The sequence below is a fragment of the Neovison vison genome, chromosome 2 (genome assembly GCF_020171115.1).
Source record: "Neovison vison isolate M4711 chromosome 2, ASM_NN_V1, whole genome shotgun sequence".
Taxonomy (NCBI): domain Eukaryota; kingdom Metazoa; phylum Chordata; class Mammalia; order Carnivora; family Mustelidae; genus Neogale; species Neogale vison.
Genome location: NC_058092.1, coordinates 160,513,529 through 160,532,300, shown reverse-complemented (window position 1 = coordinate 160,532,300; position 18,772 = coordinate 160,513,529). Strand labels below are relative to the sequence as shown.

The window sequence follows — 18,772 nt, the reverse complement described above, 5'->3', positions numbered from 1 at the left end:
GTAGTTTATATGTTTCTAGGAATGCATCCATTTCTTCCAGATTGTCAAATTTGTTGGCGTAGAGTTGCTCATAGTATGTTCTTATAATAGTTTGTATTTCTTTGGTGTTAGTTGTGATCTCTCCTCTTTCGTTCATGATTTTATTTATTTGGGTCCTTTCTCTTTTCTTTTTGATAAGTCTGGCCAAGGGTTTATCAATTTTATTAATTCTTTCAAAGAACCAGCTCCTAGTTTGGTTGATTTGTTCTATTGTTTTTTTGGTTTCTATTTCATTGATTTCTGCTCTGATCTTTATGATTTCTCTTCTCCTGCTGGGCTTAGGGTTTCTTTCTTGTTCTTTCTCCAGCTCCTTTAGGTGTAGGGTTAGGTTGTGTACCTGAGACCTTTCTTGTTTCTTGAGAAAAGCTTGTACCGCTATATATTTTCCTCTCAGGACTGCCTTTGTTGTGTCCCACAGATTTTGAACCGTTGTATTTTCATTATCATTTGTTTCCATGATTTTTTTCAATTCTTCTTTAATTTCCCGGTTGACCCATTCATTCTTTAGAAGGATGCTGTTTAGTCTCCATGTATTTGTGTTCTTTCCAAACGTCCTCTTGTGGTTGAGTTCTAGCTTCAGAGCATTGTGGTCTGAAAATATGCAGGGAATGATCCCAATCTTTTGATACTGGTTGAGTCCTGATTTAGGACCGAGGATGTGATCTATTCTGGAGAATGTTCCATGTGCACTAGAGAAGAATGTGTATTCTGTTGCTTTGGGATGAAATGTTCTGAATATATCTGTGATGTCCATCTCATCCAGTGTATCATTTAAGGCCTTTATTTCCCTGTTGATCTTTTGCTTGGATGATCTGTCCATTTCAGTGAGGGGAGTGTTAAAGTCCCCTACTATTATTGTATTATTGTTGAGGTGTTTCTTTGATTTTGTTATTAATTGGTTTATATAGTTTGCTGCGCCCACGTTGGGGGCATAGATATTTAAAATTGTTAGATCTTCTTGTTGGACAGACCCTTTGAGTATGATATAGTGTCCTTCCTCATCTCTTATTATAGTCTTTGGCTTAAAATCTAATTGATCTGATATAAGGATTGCCACTCCTGCTTTTTTCTGATGTCCATTAGCATGGTAAATTCTTTTCCACCCCCTCACTTTAAGTCTGGAGGTGTCTTCGGGTTTAAAATGAGTTTCTTGGAGGCAACATATAGATGGGTTTTGTTTTTTTATCCATTCTGATACCCTGTGTCTTTTGATTGGGGCATTTAGCCCATTAACATTCAGGGTAACTATTGAGAGATATGATTTTAGTGCCATTGTATTGCCTGTAAGGTGACTGTTACTGTATATTGTCTCTGTTCCTTTCTGATCTACCACTTGTAGGCTCTCTCTTTGCTTAGAGGACCCCTTTCAGTATTTCCTGTAGCGCTGGTTTGGTGTTTGCAAATTCTTTCAGTTTTTGTTTGTCCTGGAAGCTTTTAATCTCTCCTTCTATTTTCAATGATAGCCTAGCTGGATATAGTATTCTTGGCTGCATGTTTTTCTCGTTTAGTGCTCTGAAAATGTCATGCCAGCTCTTTCTGGCCTGCCAGGTCTCTGTGGATAAGTCAGCTGCCAATCTAATACTTTTACCATTGTATATTACAGACTTCTTTTCCCGGGCTGCTTTCAGAATTTTCTCTTTGTCACTAAGGCTTGTAAATTTTACTATTAGGTGACGTGGTGTGGGCCTATTCTTATTGATTTTGAGGGGCGTTCTCTGAACCTCCTGAATTTTGATGCTCGTTCCCTTTGCCATATTGGGGAAATTCTCCCCAATAATTCTCTCCAGTATACCTTCTGCTCCCCTCTCTCTTTCTTCTTCTTCTGGAATCCCAATTATTCTAATGTTGTTTTGTCTTATGGTGTCACTTATCTCTCGAATTCTCCCCTCATGGTCCAGTAGCTGTTTGTCCCTCTTTTGCTCAGCTTCTTTATTCTCTGTCATTTGGTCTTCTATATCGCTAATTCTTTCTTCTGCCTCATTTATCCTAGCAGTGAGAGCCTCCATTTTTGATTGAACTTCATTAATAGCTTTTTTGATTTCAACTTGGTTAGATTTTAGTTCTTTTATTTCTCCAGAAAAGGCTTTTATATCTCTGGAGAGGGTTTCTCTAATATCTTCCATGCCTTTTTCAAGCCCGGCTATAACCTTGAGAATTGTCATTTTGAACTCTAGATCTGACATATTACCAATGTCTGTATTGATTAGGTCCCTAGCCTTCGGTACTGCCTCTTGTTCTTTTTTTTGTTGTGAATTTTTCCGCCTTGTCATTTTGTCCAGCTAAGAGTATATGAAGGAGGAAGTAAAATACTAAAAGGGTGGCAACAATCCCAGGAAAATATGCTTTAACCAAATCAGAAGAGATCCCAAATCGTGAGGGGGGATTTCTCCCCCCTCACGATTGGGTGAGGGATCTCCTCTGATTGGGATCTCCTTTGATTGGGATCTCCCAATCTCTTCTGATTGGGATCTCTTCTGATTTGGGTATAAAAAGAGGTTCAAAAAGAAAGAAAGAAAAAAAAGAAAAAAAGAATTAAAAAAAAGAGATTGAATTAAAAATTCAATCAAGAATTTAAAAAAGAATTAAGAAAAAAAAGATTGAAGAGATTAGGATCTCTTCTGATTTGGGGTTAAAAAGCGGTTCAAAAAAGAAAGAAAGAAAAAAAAGAAAAAAAAGAATTAAAAAAAAAGAAAATGAATAAACAAAAGTATAAAAAAGAAAAAAAATGTATATTAGATAATCTAGTTAAAAAACGTTAAAAAAGAAAAGGGTAAAAGTTATAAAAAATTTTAGCAGAAGAAGAGAAAAAAAATGAAAAAGAAAAAAATTAAATTAACTGCAAGACTAAAAAATCACAGGCAGAAAGCCATGAGTTCCGTGGTTTGTTTTCTCCTCCTCTGGAATTCTGCTGCTCTCTCCTTGGTATTGAAACTGCACTCCTTGGTAGGTGAACTTGGTCTTGCCTGGATTTCTTATTGATCTTCTGGGGGAGGGGCGTGGTGTAGTGATTCTCAAGTGTCTTTGCCCCAGGCGGAATTACACCGCCCTTACCAGGGGCCGGGCTGAGTGATCTGTTCGGCTTTGCTTTCAGGAGCTTTTGTTCCCTGAGCGTTTTCCGTAGAGTTCCGGAGGACGGGAATACAAATGGCGGCCTCCTGGTCTCCGGCCCGGAGGAGCCGAGAGCCCGGGGCCCCGCTCCCCTGTGCGCCCTCAGCGAACAGCTCCCAGTAACTCGCGTCTGCCCAACCTCCGGCTGGGCTCGGAGCTCACCGAGCTTGCGAACGGTTGAAGGCAACTCCGAGCTGCGAGCTTACTGTCGGCTCTGTCTCTGCAGCTGGCTTTCCCGTTCCAATATCCACAAGCTCTGCGACACTCAGACACCCCCGATCCTTCTGTGACCCCGCAGGACCTGAGGTCACGCCGACCCCGTGTGGGCTTCGCCCCGGTTTAGCCTCCGGAGCGATGTCCCTCAGCGGAACAGACTTTTAAAAGTCCTGATTTTGTGCTCCATTGCTCCGCCTCTTGCCGGGAGCCGGCCCCTCCCCCCGGGGTCTATCTTCCTGTCGCTTTGGATTCACTTCTCCGCCAGTCCTACCTTTCAGAAAGTGGTTGTTTTTCTGTTTCTAGAATTGCTGTTCTTCTTCTCTTCGATCTGCCGATGGATTTGCAGGTGTTTGCAATCTTTAGATAAGCTCTCTAGCTGATCTCCTGCTAGCTTAGGTAGTCTCAGCCTGCTACTTCTCTGCCATCTTGACTCCTCCCCTGAGGGTTCCACTTTAAACAGAATATTCCCTGCTACCCATTTCCTAAGGAGGAAATGGAAAACCTGTGGGATAACATGACTCACCCAGGATCAGGCAAGTAGCTACAGAATTTCACCCCAGGGCTCCTGACGCCAAGCGCCATGAAGCCACCAGAATGCCTCTACCCAGGTGAATTCCCAAAGACTCTCCTTCTAAATTTACCACCAATGAAACTGCAGAGAAAATATGGCATGTCCAACTATCTAGATGGTCCACTGAGTGAAACTGGAAAGTCAAGCTTCCCTTTTCAATTATCCAAGGTTCCTTGGAATCCTTTTGAAATTTCCCTCTGCCCTCATTGAAACTCTGGATGAAAAGACAAATCCATTTGGATACATCGTCTTGGACAAAGGAGAAGCCATCATCCATGTCTCTATCTGACCACAAACAGCCACCCAACTCTAGATGCTGGCCATCCTACCACAGCCCAGGCCCAACAGAATAAACACTATTAGATGAAGGAACACATTCTATGTTCAAAACACACACTGAGCCCATCTCATCTTCCCCTTTTAATCCCCTTTTAAGGATTGCCTAGGAAAGAGCTGTTCCAAATACCTTCATAAGCCAGAAATGAACAGAGTAAATGGGATCCCCTGCCATGAGCACCCTGCAGGGAAACTCAGGAACTCTGGCACCCACTCTACATTACTGACAGCTGCTTCAGTGTGACTTTGTGGTTCCACTGGAAACAAGAGAAAAGCCCAGGATGTTTGGGGTGAAAGAGAAGTTTTACCTCTCATCCTGGCATGGATGTGACCTTGCACCCAATGGGCCTGCTATATTCTTTGAACACTGATGTCCTGGGACAAGCTGCATAACAGACTCAGATGCTGATTTCCAAACTTCAGGTCTCGTGGAGCCAGAGTGAAGAAGGGTTGTCAGGTGGGGATAAGCAGGCACATCCCACCTAAAGCCTGCACACCTGTCCAATTCCTGGGAGAAGGAGAGATACATGCTTGTTTCTTTAGTGGTCATTCACTTCAAAAGCCGGCCAATGCCCTTGTCCTTTTTGGAGAAGCAAATAGACTCTTCCAAACAAACACTCAACTCCTCGGTTCAAAAGACACCATGTGTCAGGGTTGGTTCCCCCTGGCTCCAGAGCTCCCATTGGGAGACACCTGCTGCACCATCCTGACAGCCCATTACCACCAAACCTGGGGACACAGGGCACAATGATGAGTGGGGGCTTGGCTCCAGGGGTTGTTACCTCCACTCTTGAGCCTGGGGAAACAGACTATACAGCTTACCATACCATCCTGTAGACAGAAGCTGCAGTGCCTCACCTTTCGGGGTCTGTCATCCAGCACCTCACCACTGCCCTCAGTGCTGACAGGCTTCACTGACTCCTCTTCCAGCACTTTTCCCATGGCAGCTTGCCACTGCCTCCAGTGGTGGCAAGCAGCATTGCTATGTCTTCCAGTGACTCTAGCACCACAGTTCACCATTCCTTCCAGTGGTGTGATCTTGCACTGCTAGGCCTTCCAGTGTCTGGCAATGCAGCTCACAACGCCTCCACTGGTCTCAAGCCACACTGGCACATCTTCTACCATCCCTCAGACTGCAACTCAGCACTGCCTCCAGTGGAGGGAATCCACACTGCCTCAACTTCCCATGCCTCGCACTGTGCCTGTCCACTGCATCCATTGTCAGGAAGTTCCAGCAGCACATCTTTCAGTGTCTCGCCCACTGCAGCTTATCACTCCCTCCCTTGGTGGCAAGCTGAAGTGCCCTGTCTTTCAGCATCTGTTGCACTGGAGCTCAGCACTGCCTCCAGTGGTGGAAAGCTGAATAATGAGAGTTGTTTGATGGCATGGCAGTGAAGAATTCTGTCACTGGAAGCGATGCTTAGCTGTATTGTGAAAGCAGCTGGGAGACGTGCCAGTCAGCTTGCAACCACTGTGGGCAGTGGTGAGCTGCATTGTGAGACCCTGGAAGAAATGGGAAAGTCATTTCCCACCACTGGAGGCAGTGGTCAGCTAGAGTGTGAGTGATGCCAGAAGTTTTGCAGTGTTCATTAATACCATTAAAGGTGGTGATGATCTGCAGTGCGAGACGGCTAATGGTGTAGCTTTGCAAAATGTGGCCACTAGAGGCAGTGTGGAGGTGCAGCGTGAAACCTTGGTAGAAGTATGACAGTCCCATCACTGGAAGAGGTGGTCAGTTGCAGTGTGAGGGATGCCTGATGGCTTTGCAGTGCTGCTTACAGCCACTAGTGGCCGTGCAAGGCCATGGATGGCGTGGCTATGCACCTTGTCTCCACTGGAGGCAATGCTGAGCTGCAGTTCAAGGCACTAAAAGGAGTGCCAGTGAAGTGTCCCACCACTGAAGCCAGTGGTCAGCTGCCGTTTGGGGCATACCAGAAGGCTTTGCCGTGCTCCTTACTGCCATTAGAGGCAGTGGTGAGAAAGAGTGGGAGACCATAGGTAGCATGGCTGTGCAACTTATTGCTACTGGAGGCAAGACCCTGAAAGAGTGGCCACTCAGGTTCCTACCACTCGAGGAAGTGGTGAACTGCAGTGAGAGTTCCTGGAAGAAGTCGCCATGTCAGTTTCTGCCACTGGAGACAACAGTGAACTGCAATTCAAGATGCTTCAAGGAGTGGCAACCTACTTACCTAGCACTGGAAGCAGTGGTGAGCTGCATAGTGAGACGCTGGAAAAGGAAGTTGTGCTGATTTTTGCTAATGGAGGCAAAGGTCAGCTGCCTGTTGCTAGGGATGCCAGGATGCTTTGCAGTGTCACTTATGGCCAAAGATGCAGTGTTGAGATGCAGTGTGAGTCCGTGGCTGGCATTGCTGTACACATTGTCTCCACTGGAGGCAGTGGCTAAGCTGCAGGGTGAGATGCTGCAAGGAGTGGCAGTGCAGTTTCCTGCAATTAGAGGCAGTGGTGAGCTCCAGTGGGAGACACTGGAAGAAGTGGTAGTGTCGGTTCCCGCTACTGGAGGCAGAGGTCAGCTGTAGTGGGAGGGACACCTGAAGATTTTGCAATGCTTCTTATGGCCACTAGAGTCAATGTTGACATGCAGTGTGGGACCATGGATGGGTGGCCATGCAGTGTGTCACCCTGAGGCATCGTTGAGCTACAGTGTGAGACTCTAAAAGAGTGGCAGTGCAGTTTCCTATCATTGGAAGCAGTAGTGAGCTGCAGTTTAAGGTGCTGCAAGGCCTGGCAGTGAAATGGTTTTTTTTTTTTTTTACCACTGGTGGCAGTGGTGAGCTGCAGGGCAAGACCCTAGGAGAGGCAGTGTCCATTCCCACCACTGGAGACAGTGGTCAGCAGCAGTGTGAGGGATGTCTGAAGGCTTTGCAGTGCTGCTTACAGTCACTAGAGGCAGTGTTGAGATGCAGTTTGAGACCATGAACGGCATGGCTGAGCAGCTTGTTGCTACTGGAGACAAGGTTGAGCTGCACTTTGAGGCATTGAAAGGAGTGGCAGTCTAGTTACCTAGCACTGGAAGCAGTGGTGAGCTGCAGGAAGAAGAAGAAGAAACTATTTTTCTTTCCTGGAAGAAGAAACTATGTCTTTCTTTCCACTGGAGGCAGTGGTCAGCTGCAGTGTGAGGGATGCCAGAATGCTTTGCAATGCTGGTTACTGCCACTGGAGGCAGTAAACAGTGGCAGTGCCAGCCACTGGAAGGAGTGGCAGTGTTGGTTCCTGCCACTGGAAGTATGAGATCTCAGTCCAAATCTCATGAGAACTCACGCAGTTCTCATGAGATTTTTACCCAAATATCATGAGAACTCCTTCCAAATACCATAAGATGAGGACTTATTCCAAATTTCAAGAGATCTCAGTACAAATCCTGAGAGATTTCAGTACAAATATCATGTGATCTCCATCTAAATCAGGAGTCAAATGTATACATAAGGTCTTATATTTAAGAACAAAATGTGTTAACTTAAATAAGATAAACACTTGAAGATAAGGAGTTAAAAAGAACAGAGCTAACCAAAGCATATAAATGGTAGGCCCTGATATAATTTGAATAAACAATTTTAAAGGATAAAACAAAACAAAAAAATCAAAGAGTGTTTGCCAATAAAATTGAGTAAGAGCGTGTTTTATAAGACTAGGGAAAGTAGAAAAAGAACAAACAATATTAATAACACACAGAGATAAAATTTTATGATCAGTACAGATTCAAAACTAATAACAGGATAATATAGAAAATTATATGCCAAGAAATTGAAAGGTACATACAAATGGAAAATTTTTTGATGAACATATTTTGAAATAAAAAATATGATTTTGGATTCTAGTCCCCACATTATGACAGATTTTATGTGTTCAGAAACATTCTCCAAATGGAGAACACATTAAAAATTTGTATAAAATAAAGTTAACTCCTAAATTTATGTGTAAACTAGCAGTAAATTAATTGAAATTCTGACATTATAAAGAATGAGTATAGGAATATATTAATAAGCTTTGAAGTCACTTTCACCACTTAGAGAATTTGTACATGTCTGGTGTACTAGACTTTGAAGTTTATGGGGTGAATATTTGAGGAAGACAGAGACAAAGCCTGGTGGTTCTCCAAAATGGTGAGCCATTCAATGTGAGATTCTTCATAAATTCAATACCTCTCTTAAAGAAAAAGCATTAGAAGTTAAGAAATGGAAAACTATTTTATCCTACATAGTACAAACATAGATATTCCAGCCTAATTTTTCTCAACAGCATTCCAAACCACAAACCTACAATTACATGTATATATCAGTATAATTCACACAACATACATGGTGCCAAACAACAAACCCCAAATCTGCTCACCAGATTGGCAAAAATGAATGAAGCTCCTTTGCACAATAATTTAATTTAAAAGCAAAACTGAAAGAATTTTCATAGATAAAATAATAAGGAATCTGTTTTAACAGTCAATTTCTACAAAACATACCACAAAACAAAACTTTGTGATGAAAATTACAAGATGAAAATAAGAACAGAATCAGAACAGATATTACATGATTGAAACTGTAGATAATAGGAATACCATATAGAAAAACATCTTTAATATGTCTAAATAAATATGTTAAAGCCAGACTCACAGTCTGAATAATCTTATTAACATAAAAATAACTCTATTACTGAAAAAACTGTAACATATTAGGGGTGCCTGCATGGCTCATTTGGTTGAGTGACTTTTGGTTTTGGCTTGGGTCATGATTTCAGTCATGGGATTGAGCCCCAAGTCAGGATCCTAGTACAGTGGGGAGTCTGCTGGAGAGTCTCTCTCCATCTCCCTCTGCCCTCAGCCTCTCTCCCTGCTCATGCTCTCTCTCTCTCTCTCTGTCTCTCTGTCAAATAAATAAATAAATAAACAAATCTTTATAAAAAATGTGACATTTAAAAGATTATATTCCTCAGGTTGTGGAAGTGCAGAGACCTAAGATGAGAGAAGGTGAGATCTCTGAGACATATGCAAGTAGTAAACATGGATTTCTTCCCAATGGCTCTGTTGAACCAATGCAAGCACAGTAGTTACTGAAGATTCCTTGATACAGGAAATACAAAAATATAAAATCTAGGACACAGTAGATGTGGGGAGTCTAAAATGCTACCTCCATATAAAAAAGGAAACAAATGTGAACAATAATTAAATTTACTGCACAGGAGACAGAATGGAATATATATATCTTCAAGTTGGTGTTAAATAGGAAGAAAACCAATTTCCATTAAGAATTCATAACCAGGGGTACCTGAGTGGCTCAGTTGGTTAAGGATCTGACTCTTGGTTTCTGCTTCAGTTGTAATCTGAGGGTCATGAGATTGACCCCCATGTTGGGTTCCACGCTCAGAGTGCAGTCTGCTTAAGGTTCTCTCTCCCTCTGGTCCTCTGCTATCTCCCTCTCCCTCTATCTCCGTCTCAAATAAATAAATAAATAAATAAAAAGAAAAAGAATTCATGCAGAAGAGTGATGTCACCAGGATGGTGACATAGGTAATTTCTGACTTCACTTCCTCTCAAAAGAATGACTAACAACTATTCATGAACGAGATGCCACTGACAGAATACATTTCTCTGATAAATCCTGATTCAGGTTCCTAAACAACAAGTCCTGTAGGTCCTGCTTTATCTTGCTACCTTGCCAGACCCAGGAAGTTAAGTTATAGCTCCACCTATTGCTAAATACAGTACCCAGTCCTGATCTACAAATGCAGACAACTTTGGAGGCCATCCTATAGCCATAGGTGGGCAGGCAAGGAAGCCAGCAGTCCAGTCCAGCTATTATAAGCCAATGGCACAATCACACTCAAACTGAGCTTACCCCAAAATAGACCTTAATAGCAGGCCCCACCTGTTCAAGAATATTACCAGCAGACATGTCCAAACACTGAAACTGAGCTGCAAAAGTAAAGGACTATCTCTGCAGAAGCAAACCTGTAAATTCTGGAAGAGGAGCCCACTTTCTCAAATGCCCAGATGCCAACATAAGGAATCAAGGATCACAAAAAAACAGGGAAACAGGACACCACCAGATGGAACTAATAAAGCTCTAATAACTGACCCCACAGAAATAGAGATCTATGATCTGTCAGACAAAAAGTTCAGAGTAAGTTTAGTGAACTACAAGAACACAGAGAGACAAATAAATGAAATGAAGGAAATAATACATGAACAAAACAAAAAGTTCAACAAAGAAATAGAAACCATTAAAAAATCCCAGAAATTCTAAAGTTGAAAAATATAATAACTGAGCTGAAGAATTCAACAGAGAGCTTCAAAAGCAGACTGAAACCATGTCCTGGAAGAGAAGACATTTGAAAGTATCCAGACAGGGAAAAAGAATGAAAAGAATGAAAAAGAGTGAAGAAAGCCTATGGGATTTATAAGACACAATAAAAACAAACAAACAAAACAAAACAAAACAAAACCCAACAATATCTGCATTATGGAAACCCCAGAAAGATAAGGGAAGGATAACGGGATAGAAAGTATATTTAAAGCAATTGAACTTCCCAAGCCTGGGGAGAGAAACAGACATCAAAATCCATGAGGTCCAAATAGGCTGAACCTGAATATGGCTACCCAGATAGACATTAGAACTAGATTTTCAAAAGCCAAATATAAGGAATTTTGAAGGAAAGGGAAAAAGGATAGAAATTACATTTAAGGAAATCCCCATGAAATGATAGAAGAATTTTTCCAACAGAAACTTTTCAAACTAGGAGAGAAAGGGATGACATATTCAAAATGTGGAAACAAAAAACCTGTCAGTCAAGAACTCTACACTCAGTGAAGTAGTCCTTCAGAAATGAAAAGGGATAAAAACTTTCTCAAACAAACCAAAGTGAGGGAATTCAACACTGTGAGACCTGTCTTACAAGAAATGTTAAGGGAGTTCTTTGAGTGGAAGAAAATGATGTTAATTAACTTCATAAAAACATCAGGAGATAGTGTAGAACTCCTTGGTAATGGTAAACATGTAGTCAAAGTTAAAATCTACAACATGAAAATGATGTTGTATAATTCACTTATAACTCCAGTATAACACTTAGAAAAAAATATCAAAAAAAGCCATAACAACAATAATCTGTTATTAGCTATACAACATAAGAGATACATAAATTGTAGCATCAATAATCTAAAATTTGAGGGGAAAGAGAAGTAGAAGTGTAAAACTTAGGGATTCTATTAAAATTTAGTCATTATTGCCTAAGCCTTCCCTCCGCTAACTGGGTCCCCTCCCCACAGCAACACGGCTTCTCTTCCTCAGCCTGGCGACAGGGGCTTCCCCTCAGCCGCCGCCGCTGCCACCGCGGCCGCCGCCACCGCCGCCGCCGGCCGAGCTCAGCCGCGCCCGCTACCCGCGGCCGCCATGCAGTTTATGTTGCTTTTTAGTCGTCAGCGAAAGCTTCGACTGCAGAAATGGTATGTCCCACTATCAGACAAAGAGAAGAAAAAGATTACAAGAGAACTTGTTCAAACCGTTTTAGCACGGAAACCTAAAATGTGCACCTTTCTTGAGTGGCGAGATCTGAAGATTGTTTACAAAAGATATGCTAGTCTGTATTTTTGCTGTGCTATCGAGGGTCAGGACCTCGAGCTAATTACCCTGGAAATAATTCATCGTTACGTGGAATTACTTGACAAGTACTTTGGCAGTGTGTGTGAACTTGATATCATCTTTAATTTTGAGAAGGCTTATTTTATTTTGGATGAATTTCTTTTGGGAGGGGAAGTTCAGGAAACATCCAAGAAAAATGTCCTTAAAGCAATTGAGCAGGCTGATCTGCAGGAGGAAGCTGAAACCCCATGTAGTGTTCTTGAAGAAATTGGACTGACATAACTCTCCTCCCTTGTTGATGACTTCTTGTGGCATTTCACACACTGTAGATGGTCACTGCCTTCATGTCCGTGTTCGCTAATGGTGTAAGATGACGTCTTGTCAGTAGTACTGTTTTGCTAAGCTGCTTCATTCAGGCCTACACCATTTTTTTTTAAAGGGAATTTTTGGTTAATCAAGTGCTAACTTAAGGGACTTAAATAGAAATTAGAATGATGCAGAAAAAGAAAGGTACCTTTTCTGGATATGTTAAAGTTTATAGATCTGTTTCTCCCAATCGAATCATGTTATCTATGAGAATGACAGAATCAGGCAATTTACATTCATTAATTACCGTCTTTGGCAAAGGAAACTGTTAAATTATAATATGCAACCTGGCTTTATGAAACCAAAGACTAGTGTGTAGCATTTCAGCATATCTGAGAATAAAGGGAATCGATACTCACATATCAAATAAATTAAAATTTAACTGTTTATATTGAGACTTCAGAAAAAAACCAAATTTATACCAAAGACCCTTATTGGAAACTACATACTTAAAGGGAATACACAAATGACTAAATTGAAATGATGCGTTTTACGCTAAAAATTATTTCTCCGGCATTCCAAACCGGGGTCGAGGAACAAAGATTGACTGTTTAATAGTGAGCACGTTACTTTTAAGGCCAAGGAACGTTCAACTCCTGAGACAGATTTTTTTCGTGGTCATAACGATTTAGTGACTTAGACAGCTTTTGAGGCCCCCAAATAAAAACGGAAACATTGACTTACCAGAATTCTTCACAACGGTATCTGTGAAGAGAAGAACACATTATCTGTAGATAAGTTATTTTCTGTAAGATAAGTTAAGTGTAAGATAAGTGTTGCTTAAGTCATTGTTTCAAGCATGACTTGTTCCTCCTGGGGTGCTTGTTATGGCCAAGTTTATTTTGCTCCCCTCCACTTACAAGTGCTGCAAACTTGAGGGCAGCTTCCTTCCCTTCCATGGCAATGCCTAGTTATCAGAAATCTTATAAAAGCAGACACCACTTTTCATGTAAAAGTGAGAGTCGAATGAGGTCAAATGACATTAGTGGGCCCTGTATTTTTTAAGGCTATACAGTTGTTTCAGTGTCAACTTTTATACATACTTCTGTGTATGTAGACACGTCTTCACGGTTTACACTTTTCATTTGTATCTGCTGGGCTGGATTCAGCTTTGTTGTGATTGTGACCAATACACATATTCAGGCCATGATAGCTCTGTCTTATCACATCACTGATTAGTTGTAATAAACGTTCGACGTACAAAAAAAATTTAGTCATTATTAGTTTGTTATTTTATTGAAATTTTATTTAGTTTTTAATGTTAAGCAGCAATTGTCCATTTCATTAATTTTAATATATTTAACAAATGTTTTCAGAGTGTCATAACACACTATTCCAGACACCATTTATCCACTGAATTAGAAGTAGATGACCCATGTTGCAGTGACATTTCAGTCTGATAAATCCTGAATAATAAATCATTTATTAGTATGTGTAAGCTTAAATATTTCTTCTCATAAAAGAATGGCAATATCATCTGGTTGGATGGGCCTAATGAGCTAATATATGTGAAAGGGTAATGTTGTGCCGTCCTCAAGAGAAGTAAGTTGTAACTGACAGGTTTTTGAGTGAGTACTACTTCTCTGGCTTCCCTACTCCAAGAACAAGTATTCTGATGTAATCAATATATCTGATATTCACTCCTTAACTTGCAACATTTTGAAGAGAACAAAGGACATGAAAATAAATGCTTCCCAGAATGACAAGTTGTTATTAGTTTAAAATAGGGTGCATAATTTCAGGATATCTTATGTAAGACTCAGGGTAAGCACAAAAAGAAAAACCTGTAGTAATTATACACACACACACACACACACACACACACCCATGATAAAGATGTCAAGTGCAGTGATATCTAAAGACATCAAAACAAAACAAAACAAAACAGAACACAAAAAGATAGTAGGTTAAGAAACAAAGAACAATGGATCTACAAAACAACCAGAAAATAAATTAATAAAATAGCAATAATAAGTCCTTACCTATTAATTATCTTAAATATAAACAAATAATTCTCCATTCAAATACATAGAACAGCTGACGTTTAAAAGAAAGATCTAACAACATGCCGCCTAAAAGAGACTCATTTTAGTTTTAAAAGCACACACGGGGGGCGCCTGGGTGGCTCAGTGGGTTAAACCTCTGCCTTCGGCTCAGGTCATGGTCTCAGGGTCCTGGGATCCAGCATGACATCGGGCTCTCTGCTCAGCGGGGAGCCTGCTTCCCCTTCTCTCTGCCTTTCTGCCTACTTGTGCTCTCTCTCTCTCTCTAAAAAAAAAAAATAAAAAAAAAATAAAAACACACGGACTGAGAGTGAAGGGATGGAAAAAATGTATTTCTAGCAAATGGCAACAACCAAAAAAAAAAAAAAAGAAAAAAGAAAGTATAGGTAGCTATACTTATATAAGACAAAATAGACTTTAAAATAAAATAATAAAGAGGTACAGAAGGTTACTATATAATGATAAAAGGATCAATACATCAAGAAGATGTGACAATTGTAAATATTTATGTACCCCAAATTGGAGCATCTAAATATATAAAGCAAACCATAACAGAACTAAAAAGGAAAAATAAACAGCAATACTATAATAGTTGGGGACTTTAATACTCCACTCAACAATGGATACATCATCCAGACAGAATCAATAAAGAAACAGCAGATTGGAACAACACTATAGAATAAATGGACCCAACAGATGTACAAAATACTCTGAGAAGAGTACAATACACATTCTTCTCAAGTATGCATGAAACATTTCCTAGGATAGACCCTAGGTTCGGCCATGAAACAAGTTTTAGCAAATCCAAGAAAATTAAGATCTAGAAATTAACCTTTGTGACCACAGTGGCATTACACTAGAATTCCATTACAAGAGGAAAACTGGAAAATTCACAAATGCATGGAAATGGAAGAGTCTTCTGAATGACCAATGAATCAGAGAACCAAGAGAGTTAGTTCTTTGAAAAGATTACCAAAATTGATAAACCTTTATCTAAAATAACCTAGGGAAAAAAAGAGGAATCAAATCAATAAAATTGTAAATGAGAAACTGACATGCAATAGATATCACAGAAATACAAAGGGTCTATAAGAGTCTGCTAGGAAGAACTGTACATCAACACAGTGGAAAATCTAGGAATAGAAAAATTCTTAGAAACATACAACCTGATGAATCAGGAAGCAATAGAAAATCTGACTGAAAAATTGCTAGAAAGGAGATTGAATTGGTAATCAATAATCTCTCCAAAAAGAAAAACTCAGGACCAAATGACCTCACTGGTGAATTTTACCAAATATTTAAACAAGATTTAATATTAATCTTTCTCATCTTCTCAAAAAAATAATTAAGGGTAGGGAAAACTCTCACACTCATTTTCTGAGACAAGAATTACTTTGATAACAAAGCCAGAAAAGGATATCACCAGAAAACAAACCATACATCAACATCCCTCACGAATACAGATACAAAAGTCCTGCCTGAAATACTAGCAAACCAAATTCAGCAGCATGTGAAAGGATCATTCACCATGACCAAGTGGGATTTAAACCTGGAATGCAAGGATGATTCAACACACACAAATCGATCAATATCCTATACCACATGAATAGAAAGAAAGGAAAAAAAAATCACAAGATATTTCCAACACACAAAAAATGTATTTGACAAAATTCAACAGTCATTCATGATAAAAACTCTCAATAATGTGGGTATAGAGGGCATATACCTTGACATAATGAAGGCTGTATTTGACAAGCCCATAGTTAAGAGTACACCTAACACCAATATTTTAAGGCTTTTCCTCTAAGATTAGGAACAAGACAAGGGTGCCCATGCACACCACTCCTATTAAACATAGTACTAGAAGACGTAGCCAGAGCAATCAGAAAAGAAAAAGAAATAAAATATAGCCAATTATGGAAAGGAAGAGTAAAGTTCTATTTGCAGATGACATGATTTTATGTACAGAAAATCCTGAAGACTCTACCAAAATATTACTAAGTCTAAGGAATAAATTCAGTAAAGTTGTAGGATACAGAACTAACATAAAAAATTAGTAGCATTTCTATACACTAACAACAAATTATCTGAAAAAGAAATTTTTAAAAAGATCTCCTTTATAATAGCATCCAAACCAATGAAATACTCAGAAATAAGTTTAGTTAAGGAGGTGAAATATCTCTACCCTTCAAACTATAAGATGTTGATGAAAAAAAAAGAGAGAGAGAAGATACAAATAAAGGGAAAGTTATCCTTTATTAATAGATTGGAGGAATTAATATTGTTAAAATGTCAGTACTGCCAAAATCCATCTATGGATTCAACACAATCACTATCAAGACTCCAATAGCATTTCTTACAGAAGTAAAAAAAAACAGATCTTAAAATATATATGGAACCATGAATTGACCCTGAATAAACAGCAATCCTGAGAAAAGAGTGGGAGGCATACTTTCTGATTTCAAGCTATATTACAAAGCTTTATCAATCAAAAGAATATGATATTGGCATCAAAACAGACAACAAAATGAAAAGACAACCTATGGAATGGGAAAAATGTGCATATTATATATTTGATAAGGGATTAATATCCAAAATATATAAAGAACTCATACAATGCACAGTAAAAAATACCAAGTAATCAAACTAAAAAATTGGCAAAGGACCCGAATAGACATTTTTCCCAAAAAGTATCAATGAATCACCAACAGGTAAGTGAAAAGTTGAAAAGTTGCTGGGCATCACTAGTTATTAGGGAAATGCAAGTCAGAACTGTAATGAGATTCACTTGACACCCACGGGAGTGCCATCACCCATTGACAAGAACAATAAGACTGCTTATAATGAGGCTGTTAATGACAGTGTCGTGTTGGCATTACCACATCCCCACTGGACTTCTGATGTCTGCAACATCTGCCAAAATCAGAAGAGCTGAAGTTAAGTACCAGCCTCCTCCTTACCCTGTTAACAAGACTTGCTTTTCCCAAATCATATTTAAGCCAAACTTTTAATCTAAGAGTTTGGTGGTGAACAATTTTCATTATGCAGGAGATGTCCTGTGTTTGCCTATGTTGCTTCAGCTCGTTCCTCCTGATGAACCCAGTCCCTGGGAGCCATGTGAAAAAGGGACAGACGTTTCCTACAGCCCAGCTTTTTAGACAGAGGAGCGTGTTTTATCTCAGTCATCTGCCTGAGCAGCCTGTGGACAGCAGGAGCCAATGGCAGCCAAAGGTACTACTCTTGACCGGTTCTCTTAGGTTACATGTGAAGCGCAGATCCACCAGGGCCTAGCACCCCATTGGCGGCAGAGTCTGAAAGGGAATCAGGCCCTCCTGCCTGGGGACCAGAGCTCTAACGGCAATACCCAGGGTGCCCCTACCCCCCAAACATCTCTCCAAAGCCCATTACTCTGGCATTTCAGAAAAGATGCCTGCCTTCGTTTGGGCTTACTGAGAAGCCCCTGTGTGGTTGTAGAATAACCGGGTATGTGTGTAAGGGCTCCAGACAATCCCAAGTGCTCTGAATTTGGATCTCATCAGCCTGTTTACATTACCAGACCTCACATCCCTCAGGAGCAGCTGCGTTGGATACGCTGCCTGAGGGCCCCTTTGCCCTCTCTCGGTGTTACTCAGAGCGGGACGCTTAGCCGCAGAGCCTGGAGCTGATGGTTCTCAGGTCTGGGCCGAAGGGGTGTCCTGTAATTTCAGATGCTCTTGTTGCTAAAGCCCACAAACCCTTCTTTGACTCCTGTGGGAGCTCAGCAAACAACTTACCTCGGGTGTTAGAAATAAGATTACCCCAAACTGTCAGAAATTATGTTTTGATTTCATTTTGCCCAGAACACTCCATATCTACGTGCTCTGCTTTTAGGGAAACAAACTGGCGATGTGAAACAGGTTGTCCAGAAGAGGGAGCCCAAACCTCAAAAGATGCAAAAAGATCACTGAACAGTGTAACAATGTAGGGGGCGCGGAAGCCCAGAGCGAGGCCTCCCACGGCCCTTCTGTGCAGGTACTAAGTGCTGGAAGACAGAGTCGTTGCCTTGAGGGGCTGAAGGGCCTCCTGGCCTAGGAAAGAGAGCGGCCTGTGCTGGAAAGAGAGATCTGACCTCCAACAAGCCAGAATGGAGGTGAATCTATTAGAGAGGGCACGGATTGCATGGAGCACTGGGTGCGGTGCAAAAACAATGAATACTGTTACGCTGAAAAGAAATGAAAAATTAAAAAAAATAAATAAAAGCAATACAAATACAATTTTATACAACTTACGCTTAAATGGGTTTTTCTTGTAGGTGGGGTATGTTCACTGACAGATAATAGCTTACTGAGTATCTTCTAATATTCTGATTTTGTGTTATTATTTTGTGTTATTATTTTTGTTCCAGGATCCCAAGCGAGGAGTTTATATCTGGGCCCACATAAACAGGCAGGCACATAAAGCAGCATTTATTTATTTATTTATTTTTAAAGATTTTATTTATTTATTTGACAGAGACAGATCACAAGTAGACAGAGAGGCAGGCAGAGAGAGAGAGGAGGAAGCAGGCT

General features: G+C 40.4%; 1 protein-coding gene across 1 annotated transcript; it reads left to right on the top strand.

The window, feature by feature from the left end:
• The first annotated feature begins 6,386 nt into the window (after positions 1-6,386).
• On the top strand, positions 6,387-12,180 carry LOC122899234 (AP-1 complex subunit sigma-2-like). The gene is made up of 2 exons (XM_044236818.1): positions 6,387-6,540; positions 11,510-12,180. The coding sequence occupies exons 1-2, from the start codon at positions 6,387-6,389 to the stop codon at positions 12,136-12,138; spliced, it is 783 nt and encodes a 260-aa protein (XP_044092753.1). The 3' UTR covers positions 12,139-12,180.
• The last annotated feature ends 6,592 nt before the right edge of the window (positions 12,181-18,772 follow it).